The sequence below is a fragment of the Mesoplodon densirostris genome, chromosome 4 (assembly GCF_025265405.1).
Source record: "Mesoplodon densirostris isolate mMesDen1 chromosome 4, mMesDen1 primary haplotype, whole genome shotgun sequence".
In the NCBI taxonomy this organism is placed as follows: Eukaryota; Metazoa; Chordata; class Mammalia; order Artiodactyla; family Ziphiidae; genus Mesoplodon; species Mesoplodon densirostris.
In genome coordinates this window covers 10,712,775-10,730,535 of record NC_082664.1, presented here as the reverse complement: position 1 = coordinate 10,730,535, position 17,761 = coordinate 10,712,775, and the positions used below count along the sequence as shown (strand labels likewise).

The 17,761-nt window shown below is 42.7% G+C and overlaps 1 protein-coding gene across 3 annotated transcripts in view; it reads right to left on the bottom strand.

Moving 5' to 3' along the window:
* Positions 1-8,099: 8,099 nt before the first annotated feature.
* DICER1 (dicer 1, ribonuclease III) overlaps positions 8,100-17,761 on the bottom strand; it is a 69,438-nt gene continuing 59,776 nt past the window's right edge. For all 3 annotated transcript variants that reach the window (XM_060095688.1, XM_060095687.1, XM_060095686.1), the window contains 4 exons: positions 16,011-16,279; positions 13,137-13,299; positions 12,970-13,045; positions 8,100-12,617 (listed from right to left, as the gene is read on the bottom strand). In XM_060095688.1, coding sequence (XP_059951671.1) covers positions 12,452-12,617; positions 12,970-13,045; positions 13,137-13,299; positions 16,011-16,279 — 674 coding nt within the window. In that variant the 3' untranslated portion in view covers positions 8,100-12,451. The remainder of the gene's footprint in view (positions 12,618-12,969; positions 13,046-13,136; positions 13,300-16,010; positions 16,280-17,761) is intronic.

Here is a 17,761-nt window from a genome sequence, read left to right as displayed (position 1 = left end):
CAGGGAAGTCCCGAATGCATGTTGTTTTGACCCATCAAATGCATGGTTATTTGTAGCAGTAGAAAACAAATATGCATGACTAGTAATGAACTCAGGGCCTCCTGCCCACCAACCTGGTAGACTTGCCCCGACATCTAAGCTGTGGCCATATTTCCACCCCAGATGTGTACTCCTATGCTGTGGCCATATTTCCACCCCAGATGTGTACTCCTTCCTCATATTTACAGTCTACACATCAAATATAAACTTACTTTTAAGTTGCTCTTATTCAGCCATTTTCTTATCCCAAAATATACTCTGGAGTATACTAAAATCCACTTCTTGATTTGACTATTACTGTGAATATTACCAAAGGGCTTTCTTATAATTCAAAAAAAAAAAAAAAAACTACAATACCTTCTCTTTTTTCATTTCAAAGGCCCGCAAACAGCAGCCTTCTTGACACCAATATGAAATTTGCTTGTTAAGCCCATAAAAATTAGTACTTTATGAGTAAAATCATACCTTTAAAAACACCTGACTAAATAGTTCATAAATGCAACACACACCAAATTCTTACAGTAGATTTACTGGATTTCCAACCATCAAACTATATTAAACTTACAATATCAAGATGTATCACCTATTAAATGGAGCCTCATTTTAGTAATACCTCACCTTTGATCCCAAAGGATCTCAAATACCTTTGACCCTTCACCAGGGCACTGTGCTGTAATTCACAACGAGGTCATCAAAGCTCTCATTGTAAGGCTGCCGCTGCCACATTTGGGAATCAGCTCACCTATCAAGGCAAGGTAGCCAGATCTGGGAGAGAAGGCAGCTGCTTTACAAAGTGCAGAAATGGTACCAAGATCCAGCCCGCGGGGGAAAATCCCACAGAGAACCACAGATGTAGAGTCAGAGGGTCCGAGCAGGCTTCTGGGCCAATGGTTTTCAAACGTGAGTTTTGGCAGTAGGGCCCTTTCTTTCCACACAATGTTCTAAGAAAGCTCAATGAATAGAACAGAGCCAATTGGAATGGTTCTGGCCGAGGAAGGCAGCAGGGGCCTCATCAGCGTTCCACAGCACACCGGGGAGACCCTGCTTCCGCCCCCGGAGCCCCTCACCTTGGCTACACATTAGGATCATCTGGGCGGCTTTCTTTTAAATGCAGATGCCTGGGCCTCACCCCAGACATTCTGATTTCGGTGTGATTCTAACTCAGAATCACTGGTTTGGCTGAACCCCCCACCCCCACCCGCCACACGCACACACCTTACCTCTGAGGAACCTGAGACCGTGAGATTTGCTGAAAGAAGTACAGGTTTAAAGCTCCCATCCAGAAAAATATAGCCTGCTCTCAGAATGTCTGCAGGGATGTAATTAGCCACATCGACATTATAAATCTGGGTTAAAATGTGTGAGTGAATTTTGAAGACTTACAGTGATCGCTCCCTTTAAATAATTCCTCAAAAACATTCAGGGCTTTATGAAATGGCCATATAACATGACCCACGTCTCAGGAGCCTCCCTGGATCCATCATGCCAAAGAATTACGTGGTCTATTAAAGAGCCTGCAAATATCCACAGTGCCACAGACCAACAGCTTCCACAGGGAGACATTCTGTGAGACCTTCTACTCGTCCCTCAAAACCCAGCTCAAGTATTGCCCCTTCCTTCCATAAAGGTTCCATTAATTCTCCAGCTTTGTTCCACTTTTCCCTGGTCAGCGCTTCATCGGAGAGGACATGGGATTGAAGTTATTTTGTTATACACAATCGTCCCCACCATAAGTTGAGCCCTGAATGCAGCGTCTTGTGTTTTACTCATTTTCAAGGACATCAGCAGCATCTCCGCATATCCTTACTCATCTGTAAACTGGTGGTCGAACCTCCTCTTGTATGAACCACAGGGACAGTGCTTAGAACAGTAAGCACTCAATGAATGTTATCTATCATTGTAATCCAACCTTGGCCACAGCTCTCCACATGCCACCCGCTTAGACTACCTTGTTTCACTGTCTTCCAGGCAATTATTCTCCAAAACTATCAGATTTCTTTCAGATCTGTCTTCCCTCCCACCCCCACCCGACTGGAATGTAAGAGACCTGACTGAATCCCATGGACTTCGGGGGGCCAGACAGGGCTTGACTGTAGTGGATGGTGAAGCGACATTCGCGGATGATTGCATAGCTGATGAGTCGAGCAAAAGAACAAGAACATGGCCTTGGCTTCTAGGAATTCATGATCTTGACCAGCCATGACTCATATCTATTCCTTCTGCATTCACAAGTTCAAGTTTTGTGGCTTTATCAGCTGTTGCATCCTTTACTGTATAGAGGGGAGGCAGAGGCCTTGGGAGGCTAGTGACTGGGCCACAGTGCAGGCTCCCGAGCACCAGCTGACTGGCTCCTTTCAGCATCCTTGGTACAGGAGGGTTAAAGCTGGATCACCCTGGGGGCGTGTCTGGGACTCAGAAATTCCCGATGCCTAGAAATGCTCAGACCACTAGCTGACAGTACCTCCCCTTTGTCAACAGAATTGGTTTTAGTGAGCTTTAGTTCTGGAAAGCCTCGATTTTCTATTTATAAACACAGCCTCAAGCTGGAATTCTGGCTTGTTAAGAGGACTGATTCAGCCCTTTATTCCAAACTAGGTAAATCTAAGGAAAAATAACTAACCACCAAACAAAACCCAAAGTGGCCTTACGGCTCTTAAGAGAACTTAAAGCTCAAACACACTTTCCCATAAAATCAACTTGTGTCCCACTGTGTCTGCCCACATTTGAGCCTGGGCTTGGGAGAAGGGGAACACCGAGAGCACGACGCCCCCTGTCCCGGGAGAGTACGGCTGGCCGTTGCCTTGCCTGTCTTCACAAAACAGCGTGTGGGCTGCGGCTGTACCCATTTAACAGGCTGGCCCACTGGGACGTCACAGCAAAGCCAGAACAAAGTTCAAAGCTGTGACTCTACCGGGCTACCGGCCTTCTCAAGAACTACCTCAACTCAATTTAGGTCAGCTTCATGCCGAATGCTTAGTAACTGCTTCATGCATATCCTGGACCAAGGCGTATCGATGTGCTTGTTACAGCCCATCATATTCCCAAAATCTGTGACAATGACTGTAGAGATGTTGTAACAGGATAGGATGGAGACTTAGGGGGCTGAGGGCAAAGGGAAATGAGAAACTAATACAAACACAGGGTTTTATTCCCGGAAAGCAACTCCCCATTGGTTTGGCCGTGCCATGCGACAGCCTGTGAGGAGGACGAGGCCTTCGTGCCGCTCACAGCTCTGTCCTCAGCACCTGGAAGAGTGCCGCCCACAGACAGCGCCCACAAATCTTTCAGTGAACAGGTGACCCGTAGGCCTGCTGCAAATCTGGCTCTGAGTTGCCGAGTAGTCAAAGCAAAAAGGGGAAAAAAGATCAGTGTCCATTCAAACCAGATCTTCAGGAAAAGCACATGCTCTTCCAGACATTTCTCGACTGGGTTTTCAGCTCTGCGTGAACCAACTGTGTCCGATGGACCAGAAGACCCACTCTTCGCCCCAGACTATGACACAGTAGTCAGGAGGATCCAGGTCCTGTTCCCCTCGGTGAAGACATTGTGCAAAGCGGGGATTCTCCCCCAGTCTCTTCTCTGCTGCCTCCACCCTCAACCCTCTCCTGACCCTGCCCTTTCTCCGTCTCCTGAAGAATCATTAACACCTGCAGATAGAGGTCACACGGCACTGGGCTGAGGTCAGCACATACTGAGGTTCTCCTATGGTCCAGGGGCATCTGGGACCCAGAACACACGGTGGTGGTTAGACACGGTCCTTTCATTCCAGAGGCTCGCAGACGTGTGGAGAGGTGGGGCAGTGGTGTGAGATGTGCTGTGAGAAGGGTAGGGGGCTGTGGTGGGGACCTGGGCTGAGGGTGGGCTGGGTACGGGAAGATGTCCCAGGAGGCCTGGGGCCCAGCTCTGTGTGCAAGGAAGGGTCGCACCGGATGAATAAAAAAGGTGGGGAGAGGGCCAGGAGAGCTTTAGGCAGAGTCAACAGCACGTAGAAAGGCCTCCCTGAAAGCTGCAGACTCGGGATGACAGGGCAGACAACATCCACTGTCCTGAGATGGCGAAAGCGCAGCCCTCAGCAGGAGGCAAAGGTCCTGAAGTGTGTCCTGCTCTAGGACTGTCAGGGACCAACCCCTGCACAAGCAAAACTCGTTTTAACAGAAAACACATCCAACAGGAGCATGACTTCATGACTGCCAACTGCAAGTCACGTGTAGCCGGGACAACAGGACTTGGACTCACCTATGCCTGGGGAGCCAAAGTGACACAGTGAATAAACCCTTAGGGTCCCTTCCAGTTCATCAGCCGCAAGGGCTGCTTGTCACCTTCATGTGTGACCTTGGGCCCACTGGCTGACCGACCACAGGCTGCTGGGTTCGTGGGCACTGTCAGAGACATGGCTCACCAAATGCCCGCGTGCTTGGCAGGGCATGTCTTCAAGTGTGTTGCTCAGGATGCTGGTACCTAAGATCTACTGTGAAGGTGTCTGTGGTCTAATAAGTTTGGGAAATGCAGCCCTCTCTCAGGCCCAAGGCACTTCAGCATAATAAAGGACCTGAGAAGCCCTGCAAAGAAACCTGTTCAACTATGTTTAACCCATAAATGCCCAAACTTAGCGAGAACCATGGAACTTGTTTTTGCCATATCACATCTATGAGCATCCCTGGAATCTACTCAAGTCTCCATCTCAAAGGCAGATTCAGGCTCTGATAGGAAAGTGGGGGTGGGTAGGAAGTGTTACGAATGAGAGGCAAGGTTCAGAACAAAAACCCAGGAACACTCAGCACTAGTAAGAGGCTCATCAAAAATTACTCCCTAAAAATGTTAGAAAAAAATTTCAAGACACCCATAGCACTCTGGCGCTGCTTCATCCCGATAACTTCCTAGTTATAGATTCGAGGCTGTGCACACACCAACCACCACACCCGGTCCCCCAGCCACGGAAAACTGGGAGGAGGTCACCAAGGTCGGGGAACATCCCCTTCACCTTGCACGGCATAAACGCCATCATGGGCCACACTTCTGTTGCAAGGCTGTGTGTGTGTGTGCACGTGTGTGTACACGTGCACGCAAAGCACACACACTTTGGACTGCAGCCCAACTTCACTCACTCATTTTGGTTCTGTTCTAATGGCACCTTACAGCGTAACGGGAGTGGCTTTACTGAGGTAAAAGGGCTTTCCTTTCTTTTCAAAATACAGTGAATGCAAAAGCAGGAGGGAAAAAAGCAGAGAGGTTAAAATAAACGCTTATTTCTTGTTGCACAGCCCTTAAACAGCCGCTGGGCACATCCCTAGTTTTCCAGACTAATGTGAGTTGGGTAACAGAGTAATGGTAGGTTTTAGCTCAGGCTCTCTAACAAAGACCATGAATCTTCTCCTCAGGAGCTACTAGGGTTACATACAAAACAAAGAAACAAATCCCACAACTGCCGCCCATGTTCCTTATGAGTCACCATCTGGTTTTCTTCTCAACGTGAAAAATCTATGACACACATAACACATACATTGACATGTTTTAATTTCACCTTTATCTTAAAGGAGCCACATAAATTAGGGAATTGTTGAGTGACAGTGTAACGCTCATTTTGATTTAAGTAGATGGGTGTTCAAGGGCCAGCCCTGACTTGCTGTGACCTCAGACAAGTTACTTCCCTTCTCTATGCCTCATTTTTCCCATCTGTAAAATGGGGATTATAGTAACAATGAGTGTTCATTATGGGCTTAGGATGTGTGGGGCCCTGAGCCCAGCGTTTTACAAGAACCCTCACTGAAGCCAAATGACTCTCCCCCGTTGTAAAGGCAAGGACGTGGGGCTAAGGGTGGCTTAACAACTTGCCTGAAGTTGCACAGTGAGTGCCGGAAGCCGGACATCGTGACCCCAGTTCTCAGTGTGAGGCACTATGCTGTACTTCCCTCCAAAGGCTGCCATTTCTGTAATCGTGGTGAGGAGTAAATGGCATAAAATGTGTAAAATATTTAGGACAGACCAGGCACCTCGTACGTGTTCAATGAATCTTAGTTATTATAGGTCGGGGAGCCCTTATCTGAAATCCTTGAAGCCAACGTGTCTTGCAATTCAGAATTTTTCAAGACAGAATTTTCAAGGGAGTAAAAAGGCAACCCACAGAATGGAAAAATGTATTTGTAAATCATGAACTTGATAAAGGTTTAATATCCAAAATACATAAAGAACTCCTTAAAACCCAACAACAAAAAACAACCCAATTCAAAAATGGGCAAAGGACTTGAAGAGATATTTCTACAAAGATGTACACATGGCCAACAAGCACAAAACTACAATAAGATACCAGCTCACACCCACTGGGATAGCTATTTAAAAATAAAAATAAAGAGTTGGTGAGGATGTGAAGAACTTGGGAGCCTTGTGCACTGGTGGCGAGAACGTAAAACGGTGCAACGCTGTGAAAACAGTACAGAAGCTTCTCAAAAAATCAAACAGAATTTACCGTGTGATCTAGCAATTCCATTCCTGGATACATACGCTAAAGAACTGAAAGCAGGGATTCAAACAGGTAAATGTACACCAATGTTCACGGCAGCAATATTCACAACAGCCAAAAAGTGGAAGCGTGAAAGCAACCCAACGCCCATCGGCAAATGAATGGATAAACAAAATGTGGTCTATATATATTATATATACAACGAAATGTTACTCAGCCCTAAAGAGGAAGGAAATTCTGACACATGCTACAACACGGCTGGACCCTAATGAACAAGCCAGACGCCAAAGGACAAATACTGTCTGATTCCACTTATCTGTAAGTACCTAAAATAGTCAAATTCAGAGACAGAAAGCAGAATGGTGGATACCAGGACTGGGGGACGGAGCAGATGGGAGTTAGTGTTTAACGGGTACAGGGTTTCAGTTTGGGATGAAGAAAAGTTCTGGAACTAGATGGTGGTGATGGTTGCAGAACAATGTGCATGTACTTAAATGCCATTAAGCTCTACAATTAAAAATGGCTCTGTGGTTGAGTTTTATGTATAATTTACCACAAAAAGAAAAAAGAGAAATAAAAAAGATCTACGAGTTGTTCCCACGTTGCCTTGCACACAGGTCGGGAATGCTCCTGGCCGCGCGTCTACCGTGAGGGCACTACCTTGCTCCTGGTGTCTCTGCGGGGATCACAACTCAGTCCACGCCTAAGCGGGCTGCAACCAGCACCCACCATTCCATCCAATACCTACATTATACACTTACAGATCCACAAAAAGAAAAAAGCTCACTTCCATCTGGATTCTTTTCATGCACATCACAACCTGCAAGCTGATCTGCCTGGCCTGGCCTGGCTGTGTTCCCTGTTCCAGCCACAGGAACGGAGGGCGAGGTGGCGGGAAAGGGCTGTGGCTCTCAGGCTTGGCCTGAACCACGCAGTGAATTCTGGGCAGTAACACTAACGAACGCAAGTACGTAGAACTCAACCAAATTCCTCAGGATTAAAATACGTATACTTTTCTCTCCTTCAGTTTAGAGAAGTCAGAGTGAGGGGAAAGGAAGAGATTAATTTAAACTCTTATGAAGGAAAACTGAATTTTTTTTTCTCATTCTAAGAAACTTATACTTACCTTCTTGTTCCTACGGCAAAGGCATTCCTTTTAGTGCTTGGTTTACTGAGTTACAGAAAGGTCAGGTCAAAGCTTGAAATAATGGAATTCTTTCTTAACCAATACTGTATTGGAAGTGTGTCCTAAAACCCTGGAAGCCGAACATTCTGTCCACTTGACTTCAGAATAACCAAATTCACTTAAGGAATGTGTCAAATGTGTCACAGATAATCCAGGACCTGGAAAACATCAGTCAGTGTGGAAGAATTTCAGGCAAACACACTGGTATTATTTAAATCAGAAAAGAACAAGGCAATTGTTAGTAGACAACTCCACCAGTAGATGGGAAGCATAACTTGGTAAACAACATTTTATCATATTAAAGTATGCATTTTCAGATGACCATGGAATTAAAACATTTTAAAGACATTTCTGCTACAACTATTTAAACTTGACCTGAATCAAAACAAGAAAAGAAAAAGGCAAAAGGACACAAAGTGAACTGACCATAACTTTATTGGAGATTTACTTGGCTACAATTATTACAAAAAAAAAACGACTAAAGGTAATTGTGACCCATAAGGTGCAGACTGCAAATTTCTGCAGCGTGATTACTGTATGAATGAATTACATCATGTTCCTTAAAAACAGCTGCAGCATGTGATGGTAAATATTTTTCTGTCAATCAAATTATATATGTGTTAGTTTTACTTGATTTTAGTCATTTTCCTTCACTCTATTTACAGCAGAAAAGCCAGAAATTTCACTTCCTGTTCACCTTTGCATTTTGGCTATGTAACCTGCTGCTGCAGTGAATTCTGAGTGCATCTATAAAATTTAAATTGTGGGTGATGTCCAAATAAAAATGGACTAGAGAAAAAAACAATTAACGATTAAAATATATTTACAAGTTAGCTTCAAAAGATCATTTTCACTGCTAGTGGAAAATACAATAGTCTCAATGCAAATTCCCTAGATATTGCTACTGGCGAATCCAACAACTTTTAAAATCATTTCAATATTCTTGGTCTTAAACATATCTTAAAAACTTCTCATGTACAATATAAAATAAAGAAATTTATTTGGAAATAATTAAGTTCCTGAAAAGTAATCAGTGGTTGAAAAAATATACCTATTTAAATGTAATTAAAATAACCATATAGGTAATAAACAAGACATGAGTTTCAATTCCGCAGCTAACACAAACTGGTTCGGGGCACTAAAAGAACTTCAGATGCAGTTGAAATGAAGACATCAAGGTCTCCGTTTGGTGGCTTAAATTTTGTGTAAAAGGATTAGACACCCTAACAGAGGAAGACAGAAAGTTTTAAATCAACTGGGCCTTAAGACTGAACTGTGGTAGGTCTGGGTCTCGATTAGTCTCTGCACTCTGCAGTTACACAGGCTGATGTCAGGTAATGACTAAAAGAGCCGACCGCTGGGTGAATAATTGTATTTATGAACTGAACCAACAGAACCAAAGTAGCCTCCAGTCTCTTGCTATTTAGGCACGGCAATTTGAATCTTTCTGAGGGCAAGCTATTATTAAGAGAGGAACAATATTAGTATTTTAAAAGATAATTACAGGAGTGTTAGAGGTCAATCTAAATTTAATCACTTCACATAATGTAAAAGAGAAAAAAAAAAGTAACAAACATCTTTAAAACATAATTAAGAGTTCAGTTAACAAATCTTCGTCATACTTTCACAAACAGTAAAAATGCCACATACAAAAATGACCTATTTAAGTTGTGCAAGTATATGACACATTGCAGGCATTATAATTATCTTTTTCAAATTCGGTAAATCGAAACAGCAGCGAGGCCAAACCACATTTTTTCCTCTCAGTTAAGCATATTTTCCTTGAAATGAGGTAAAGCATGGTACCAAGTGCAATGCTCATCTGTGCTACATGAACAGAACAGAGGGGGAAAAAGCTATTACAAAACGCAGCATTGTCAGGACTGCTGAAAGTGTATTATAAAAAAAAAAAAAAACATTTACAGTGAAGGTTCATGCCAACTCACTTCCACACAATCATCGTAAGGAATTTCTGCAGCTGCTTTTCAAAATGCGCCTGCCCAGGCCTTCCCGCGTGTGCTGGCCGCACAACCACACCAGGGGGGTTTCCAAATCACACTCAGTCTCACGTGGCAATCACAGGAACAAAAGGATGACAGACAAGGTGGTAACGTGGAGCGACAAGAGTGATTTTTTTCCTTAATTAACGGATGGGAAACATTTCAATAAACGAAACTAGGGGAAAGTTTACAGCATTAAAAATCAGCAGCACAAAAGCGTTCATAACCATTTCATATGTCTAACTCGTAGCTTTTATTTTTTAACTTAGTAACCAGGGGATCACAGATTGCTTCAAAGCGTGAGTCACAATTAAAATCAGCTATTGTCCTCCAACCAAAAAAAATTTAAAAAGCAATAGCTAAAGTTTGCTGTTGATAAAACATTTTGAATGGTAGCAGGAAGTCTGAACCCCTGAGACTGTGTGACCTAATCTCATCCAAGTCTGAACTTTTTAGTATTAACAAAAAATACTCGTCCTAAGGTTACAAAATATATTGAGGCATTTTTCTCCCCACGGGAATTGTAACTGTGAAACAATCTGATTTTGGTGCCAGGAGGCCAGTGAATCCCTTAACACTGGGATTAGTGCATTAGACACAATGCAAGGCCCTAAGCTCCTGGCATCAGGTAGTTTATAAATTATCAAGAGATCTGTGATACAACTTTATCACGAATCACCCTCACAAGTGAAATTCTTATACAGCCTTACTTGCTAATTGTATACATTTACAGTTACATAATCCAACAAATGCTTGGTTTTAAATTGCCAGGAGATCTTACATGGAGGTTTCTTAAAAAAACCAAATAGAAATCTAAGGTTCCAAATCAGAATTAAATATTTTAAAAACATGTCCACCCAAACTGATTTGCTCTCAAGCTCATTTAATAATTTAGATCTCAACCGAAGTTTAAGACTGGAGACAACAAATCACACTGGAGAAGCTTAATGTCCCCTTCACTCAGGTCTCCTTAGAAAGCAGAGCTGACAGTTTTCTGTGTGCACGTGCACAGAGGTGTTTCTCTGGGGGTAGGTGGTGCAGATAAAGCAAGAAGTACAGTATTCAACTGCAATTTAAAACATAAATGCAGCATTACATGAGGCATCACGTTCCGAATGATGTGCTGGAAATTATTTAGACACCTCCGCTCAGCTTCTTGGACTTCAAGCATAATTAATGGGGCAAATTGCAGCAAAACTCTACTGGTATGTTGGTGGGAGTGCAAGACTGACCCACAGCTTTTAAAAAGGTAAATTAAGAGGTATTATAGTTACAGTGCAAAAAAAAAAAAAATTAAAATTTCAAGCATAATACATAAACATAGCACCAAACAGGGGAAAAAATGCATGCAAAAGAACTGAGGTATTTAAATGAAGAGTGCCTACAAGTCTAATTAAAGAAACTTAGGCAAATGCCTAAAAATGCCTTTTTTCTTCCTTTTCCAAAGATGGAAACAATGAGCTAGTTTATCTAAATTAATGGCCTAAATCACAGATGTATCAAAATTACGGCAGTTTATCGCAAATGTTAAACTTTCATGGCATTGACAGCACAGCTTTGGTAGGTGAAATACGCATGCAACACTCTGAAAAGTACAGTAAGAAATGTATGTGAGAAGACTAAGGGTAAGGTGCTCTGTTTTGCTTCTTTAAATAAGTAACCAATCCATTATAAAATCTGCAGCATATTTTAGGTGTGATATGTCTAAAGTTTATTTTGTTAGAGCAACAGCCTACAGGGCAAAATTATTTGCCACAAACAATTTCCATCAGCGGAACTACCTAGCAGGAGGTTTTCAGTAAAATTGGGTATTTAGCCAACGATTATTTTTATGATGGTATTTTAAAAACTCCATAGACTTTTTAGACTCTTCCTATTCTGGTTTTGAAAATGTCTTCAGTACACATATGACAGAAATTCTCATATAATCCCGTCATAAGTTAGGTTACAACTATACTAGTGAGTTGTAAGTATCACGCTGTCTCAAGGTCTAATGCATAATAACACAATGAAGGGAATGTAAAACAGTTTGTTCCAAAAAGATCAGAAATGAAAGAATATCCATGAGGGTTTTACTCTTAAGGCAAGAACCTCTTTTATGCAAGACAACATGGCATGAGAAAACTAAAATGTGATTTGCCAACGTGTCAGCCAATGTTCATTAAAAATCTGTCCCTTGGTATTAAGTGCAACAGCGACCAGGAAACATCATCTTACACGCTATAATGTGGAAAGGAAAGAACACTGGCACACTTCTCTCGCAGACAGCATCGCTCTACTCAGCTTATCAACTATGCCGGACTGGCACGGCCACACACACCGTCGGGTGTCAAGAGCTCTCAACAGAACCCTGGGGGCTATTCCAGGTTTAAGCTCCTTGGCCTCCGAACACTAAGCAAAGCTGACAGAATTAAACTAAAACGGAACCAAACAAAACAAAAACTCTCAATAATTTCTTTGAACACTTGCTAAATGTCATCCGTAAAGCACTCTTGTGATTTAAACAAAGCAGAAGTGAGGAAAGAAGACAAGATTGTGTTTGCGCAAAAAACTAAAACTACAGTTAGTTCCAAAATTTTTATACATAGGTTAAATGTTTTATTCTGTAACCTATCCTGTTATCAAACAAACTTTAAAGTCTGCCTTCAACTCATTCCACTCACTATCAGTTTTAAATCATCCTTTTCAACTTAAATATTTTCCACCTTATTCTGCTTTTTTTGTTGTTTTTTTGTGTTTTTTTTTTTTTAATTTTAAAAAGGGGTTGATTCAGCTGTTGGGAACCTGAGGTTGATTAGCTTTGAGGCTTCGTAGGGCTCTTCTGGCCGCTGCAGATTTGGCAATCCTGTAACTTCGGCCAACACCTTTGAATTTCCCCTTTCCTACTACTTCCACGGTGACTCTGACCTTGCCATCGTAAGTTCTCTCAGCCGGGCTGTAACAAAGCCAAACAGCTTGAATTAGAAGTCAGAAGTATTTATTATTATAGTCAGTCAGCGCCGAGTATGTACTCTCAGGCTGAGAGTCCCCGATACAAACTGACACCACGCGAAGGAAACATGCGTCATGACTGCTGCATACTACCAACAGACAGGGCTGCCGCTCCTTCTCTAACTCAGCATTACTTTCCACAACAAAAAGAAGTCAATCAGGCTACAAACAGCAACTGCATAAGAGCATGTCCCAGGGTAAATAGTTTTCAAAATCATTAGTTTATGGCATCTTCGAGAACTCTTCCCCCTTGCTTTTCAGTAAGTTAATTGTTTTCCATGCATATTTTTGCTTACCTAAATTTGGCGGTTTCTGGTTCCATTTCAAGCAATTCTCGCACAGGGGAACGGGGCACATTTGCAGAAAATTTTTCTGTAATCAAAATGAAAGACTAATGTGATTAATACCCTTGAAGTTGTGTTTAATTGTGATTCTGCCTCTCTCGAAGGGGAGCCAACTGTACCTATCAGCGGCCGCATCATAGGATAGTACACCTGCCAAACCATCTCCAGCGACATCCCGCTATCCATGTAAATGGCACCAGCAAGCGACTCGAAAATATCCCCCATGGCCTTTGGAACTTCAATATCCTCTTCCTTCTCTTCATCCTCCTCAGATCTCCTAAGCTATTATAGGGAGAAAAGTGACTTGTAAGCAAAAAGGCCGCTTTGAAAGGCAGTCTACAGAGACGTGTTTCTTTTCCTGGATATGACTCTTACTATATCTTTAACAAGGGTAACAACATCAAACACTTATGACATGCCAATTACACTGTTAATAGGTTCTTCACAAACATTACCTTACCTTAAAAAAAAAAAAAAAAAAGCCCTTCCCTATTTAGTATTCTGTAGTCAACAAAGGAAAAGATTACTTCCAAATAAAAACAAAAACAACCCTATCACAAACTGGAAATAGTCAATAAATTGATGAAAAAAATTTTCAAATTTCACTCATAATCATAGAACTGCACACTGAAACAGGTCTACCCCCTGGCGGCTTGGCAAGGAGCAAGCAGAATACTCATCGGTGCAGGGCAAGCAAGGGTGTACACTGCTTTGGGGAATGTAAACTGCCACTTTTTTGACAGGGAAATTCTCTTTGGAAGATATTTTCCTCCAAGCTCCCCTTTTATTAAACCACTTAATAAATGTCCACTATGACATAGAACCGGACACATAGTAGGTATTCAGATTAACAGAATAAAAACTCACATATGTATCAAACGCCTTTTAAAAGTTCATAATTCTTTGATGTGGCAATTCCGTCTCTAAGAATTCATCTTAAGGAGGTAACTGGATATTTAAGTATATTTACCGCATCCATGTTGATTACAAACCCTAACAAAAAATACCTTAACCATCCAGTTGCGAAGGATTGTTTAAACACGTTACATTATAGCCATATACTCATTAGCGTGCAGCTACTGAAAGTTGTAATCCCAATTATTAACGATCGGGGAAAGTCATCCACAATATATTAAGTGAAAAGAATAGGGTATGGTACACTATGCATGCTATCATTTCATTTTATATTGTACATAACTTCATGTCTATGTGCATTAGCAATAAAACATCACAAAATGTTAATTTCGGTTATCTGTATTTTCTAAAATACACACACATTACTTGTGAAAGAGAAATAAAAAGAAGAGGCAATAGTAATTTCTAAATGGATGGTTTAGCCACACCAAGTTCTATATAATAGATGCTGACTACTGGAAAAAATAAGGTACTTACTGTTGTGGATGGGAATTTTTAAACTTATCAAGTTTAATTCTCTCCTTTTACAAATGAGGAAACTGGGGCCCAGAGAGGTGGAGAGACTTTCTTAAGATCAGACAGTAAGTTAGAGAAGCCAGACCATGACATTCCCTATCAGTTTTTGTGACTTCTATACATATGTTTATATAAATGAAGGGAAGGAAAAGAATGAACAAAAACTAACAAAGCCAGTATGTCCAACTGTCATCAAAAGAGAACTTTAGGTTTAGCTAATTCCTCAACTTCTAAGCTTAAGTATTTCTACAGAATGAGACTAGAAATAATATTGAATATATCTGAGATGGTTCTAATTCCTGGTCTCACTGCTAGCTGTGCTCCAACTCAGACCACTGATCTTGGAAGAGTGTGCAAGGCTGAAAGGCGAGAGGAAGGGCACTGCCTACTGGTCCCCCTTCAGCACGTCCTCCATCCCGTTCAACGGGCTTGACCCTTCTGCCCTGTGGCTACACCTCAAAACCCAGGCTCTTCATTTCTCTCACAGGAAGCCAAGGAAATGCACTACTCCCTAACGACGGTTTGTGCGATTAAAAAACAGGAACGGGGCTTCCCTGGTGGCGCAGTGGTTGAGAGTCCGCCTGCCGATGCAGGGGACACGGGTTCGGGTTCGTGCCCCGGTCCGGGAAGATCCCACATGCCGCGGAGCGGCTGGGCCCGTGAGCCATGGCCGCTGGGCCTGCGCATCCGGAGCCTGTGCTCCGCAACGAGAGAGGCCACAGTAGGGAGAGGCCCGCGTACCGCAAAAAAAAACAAACAAACAAAAAAACAGGAAGGTACAAATTAAAGAAAGAGTAATTAAAATGGCTACCAGAGTTATGAATGAATTCCATGACTTATAAGAGATCTACAGAAAGAAGAACAAAGGAATCAGAATGAGGAGAAGAAGAAATGAAAGTGCTCTCCTGGGTACCCAGGTATGTGGATGGATGTTAGTGAAGGATTAGAGGAGACTGGAAAGACCTCAGCAAAATCCTTTCCTACAAAATTTCAAAATAGTTCACAAACACATTAGAATTAGCTCCATCACCAAAGAACCTTTGGCTGAACTTACAGTAGAAACCTCTCAAATTCCAGTCCTTAAAAATTTAGAAGTTTGGTTTTTAAATGAGCTTTTCCCATTTCAAGTAGAAGCAGAATATACATTTGTGATGCTTACCTGAGATATCAGCAAATACTTCTGACCTACTTTAAACAGAAAGAAAGACAGAACCAACCATGCCGAGCTTTCACTGAGGTTAAAGCTTCTCTGGGGGCAGGGGGAGGGCTGCAGCTCTCTGGCGAGCCTAAATGCCAGGAGCCCGAATCAAGGACTGGGGGTGGTGAAGCAGCTGAAAGCCCCTTGGCTTTCTCTCCTCGCCAGAATGACCACAGTATGAGTGGTCAAGTTGAAAAGGCCTCCCTGAAGACTGCGACCCATTCAGTTTTCCCTGGAAAACGCAGAGCGTGCTGGGGACCACAACCCTGGCCTCCGGCTGGCTCTCTAGACAGCTATGTCGAGAACCCTAGTCGGAAGGCTTATTTTAAACACTGACTTCAACATATCTTAAAATGGCACTAACCTCAGAATCCATCCCTTGCATTTCATTCTTCTCGAGCTGAAACTGCACAAAATCATCGATGACGTGGAAGAGCTCAGGAGAAACTGCTTTAAAGTACTTGTGGTAGTCATACTTCACAGCCAACGATGCAAAGATGGTGTTGTTGACCAGAGCCGAGCGCAGGTCAGTCAGGACCCCTGGGGAGTGCTGTCGTGGGTCTTCATAAAGGTGCTTGGTTATGAGGTAGTCCAAAATTGCATCTCCCAGGAATTCTAAGCGCTGGTAACAATCTGAGGGAAGATCCAAAGTGAAGCCCTGAGCTCCAGCACAAACATTTACACAATCTTCAAATAATAACTCAGATAAAGAACTGATCCCCCAGACACACTGAAAAGACTTTTATTACGATTCATTTTCATATATATTCTTCAGTGACAAAATTATTTGACATCATACGGAAGCCTCTGGAAATCAAATTCTAATGACAAATTAAGCATATTTCTTACATAGAAATTGGGGCCATAAAATCTTTAAGTGGCCAAAAGACTAATGCTCGTTAAGAAAAAAGCATTTCCCAAGTGACATCATCATCACTGAACCCTTTCCCTTCGGCACTGGGCTGGCCAGGCAGGTGCTGGGGCACCACTCTAAAGGCTCCATCACACATCGTCACCTAGCAACGAACGCCAGACCCTGCACGTAGCCCTTCCCCACGCTCTGCTGTCACCCCTGCACCCTGTCCACTCACACTCTGGGAAGTGTGGGAGTGATACCACGCCTCGCCACTCCTGGGTTACATTTGCTGCACAAGATGCCCGTTAGTACAAGACAGTTTTCCTCTCAACTTGAATGAAAAATGTTGAATTTGACACAAACCAAGAGGCTGAGAAAGGAGAGTCGTGGAGCAAAGACCTTAAGCAAAAATGATCGATGTCAAAACGTGAGAAGTTATGGACGCTGATCAACACCTCTTATCTTCTCACAGTGATTACAAAGAAGCTGTTCAGGTGAGATGAACTGGGAGATTGGGACTGACACATCTACACTATTGATACTGCTATAAATATAGACAACTAGTGGGAACACACTGCATAGCACAGCACAGGGAACTCTACTTAATGCACTGTGGTGACCTAAACGGGAAGGAAATCCAAAAAGGAGGGGAGATACATACGTACGTGTGTGTGTGTGTGTGTGTGTGTGTGTGTGTGTGTGTGTGTGTGTGTGTGTGTGTGTGTGTGTGTGTGTGTGTGTGTGTGTGTGTGTGTGTGTGTGTGTGTGTGTGTGTGTACCTGATTCATTTTGCTGTACAGTAGAAAGTAATACAGCATCGTAAAGCAATACAAATTAAAAAAAAAAAAAAAGCCGTTCAACTGTGGAAACTGAGGCGGGAACAGAGATAGTGAGCTGCCGCTGTGCCGATGAGCTCAGAAGCAGGGGCCAAGGCAGACTAGAACCCAGGGCTCCTGCCAGTAGAGCGCGGTAGAAAAGGAGGCCTCGTTTCTTCTCCACAAAGAAAAACAGGTTTTAGTTTCCCCAGTCTTTCTAGTCCAGAGTCAGATAATTTTTCACTTTTGGTTTTACATTTTTCTGATCATCTTAACCTACACTGTTTTTCTTATACAAACTTTATACTCGGCTTTGGTTTTCTGAATTCAAGCGCTTATTACTCTGACACAGAAAAAAAAAAATACAGACTGGCTGTTTCGAAACCTGAAGCCGATTTGGGTCTTCGGCGCCTATTCTCCCTTCTAATCGAATGGACTGGGAGC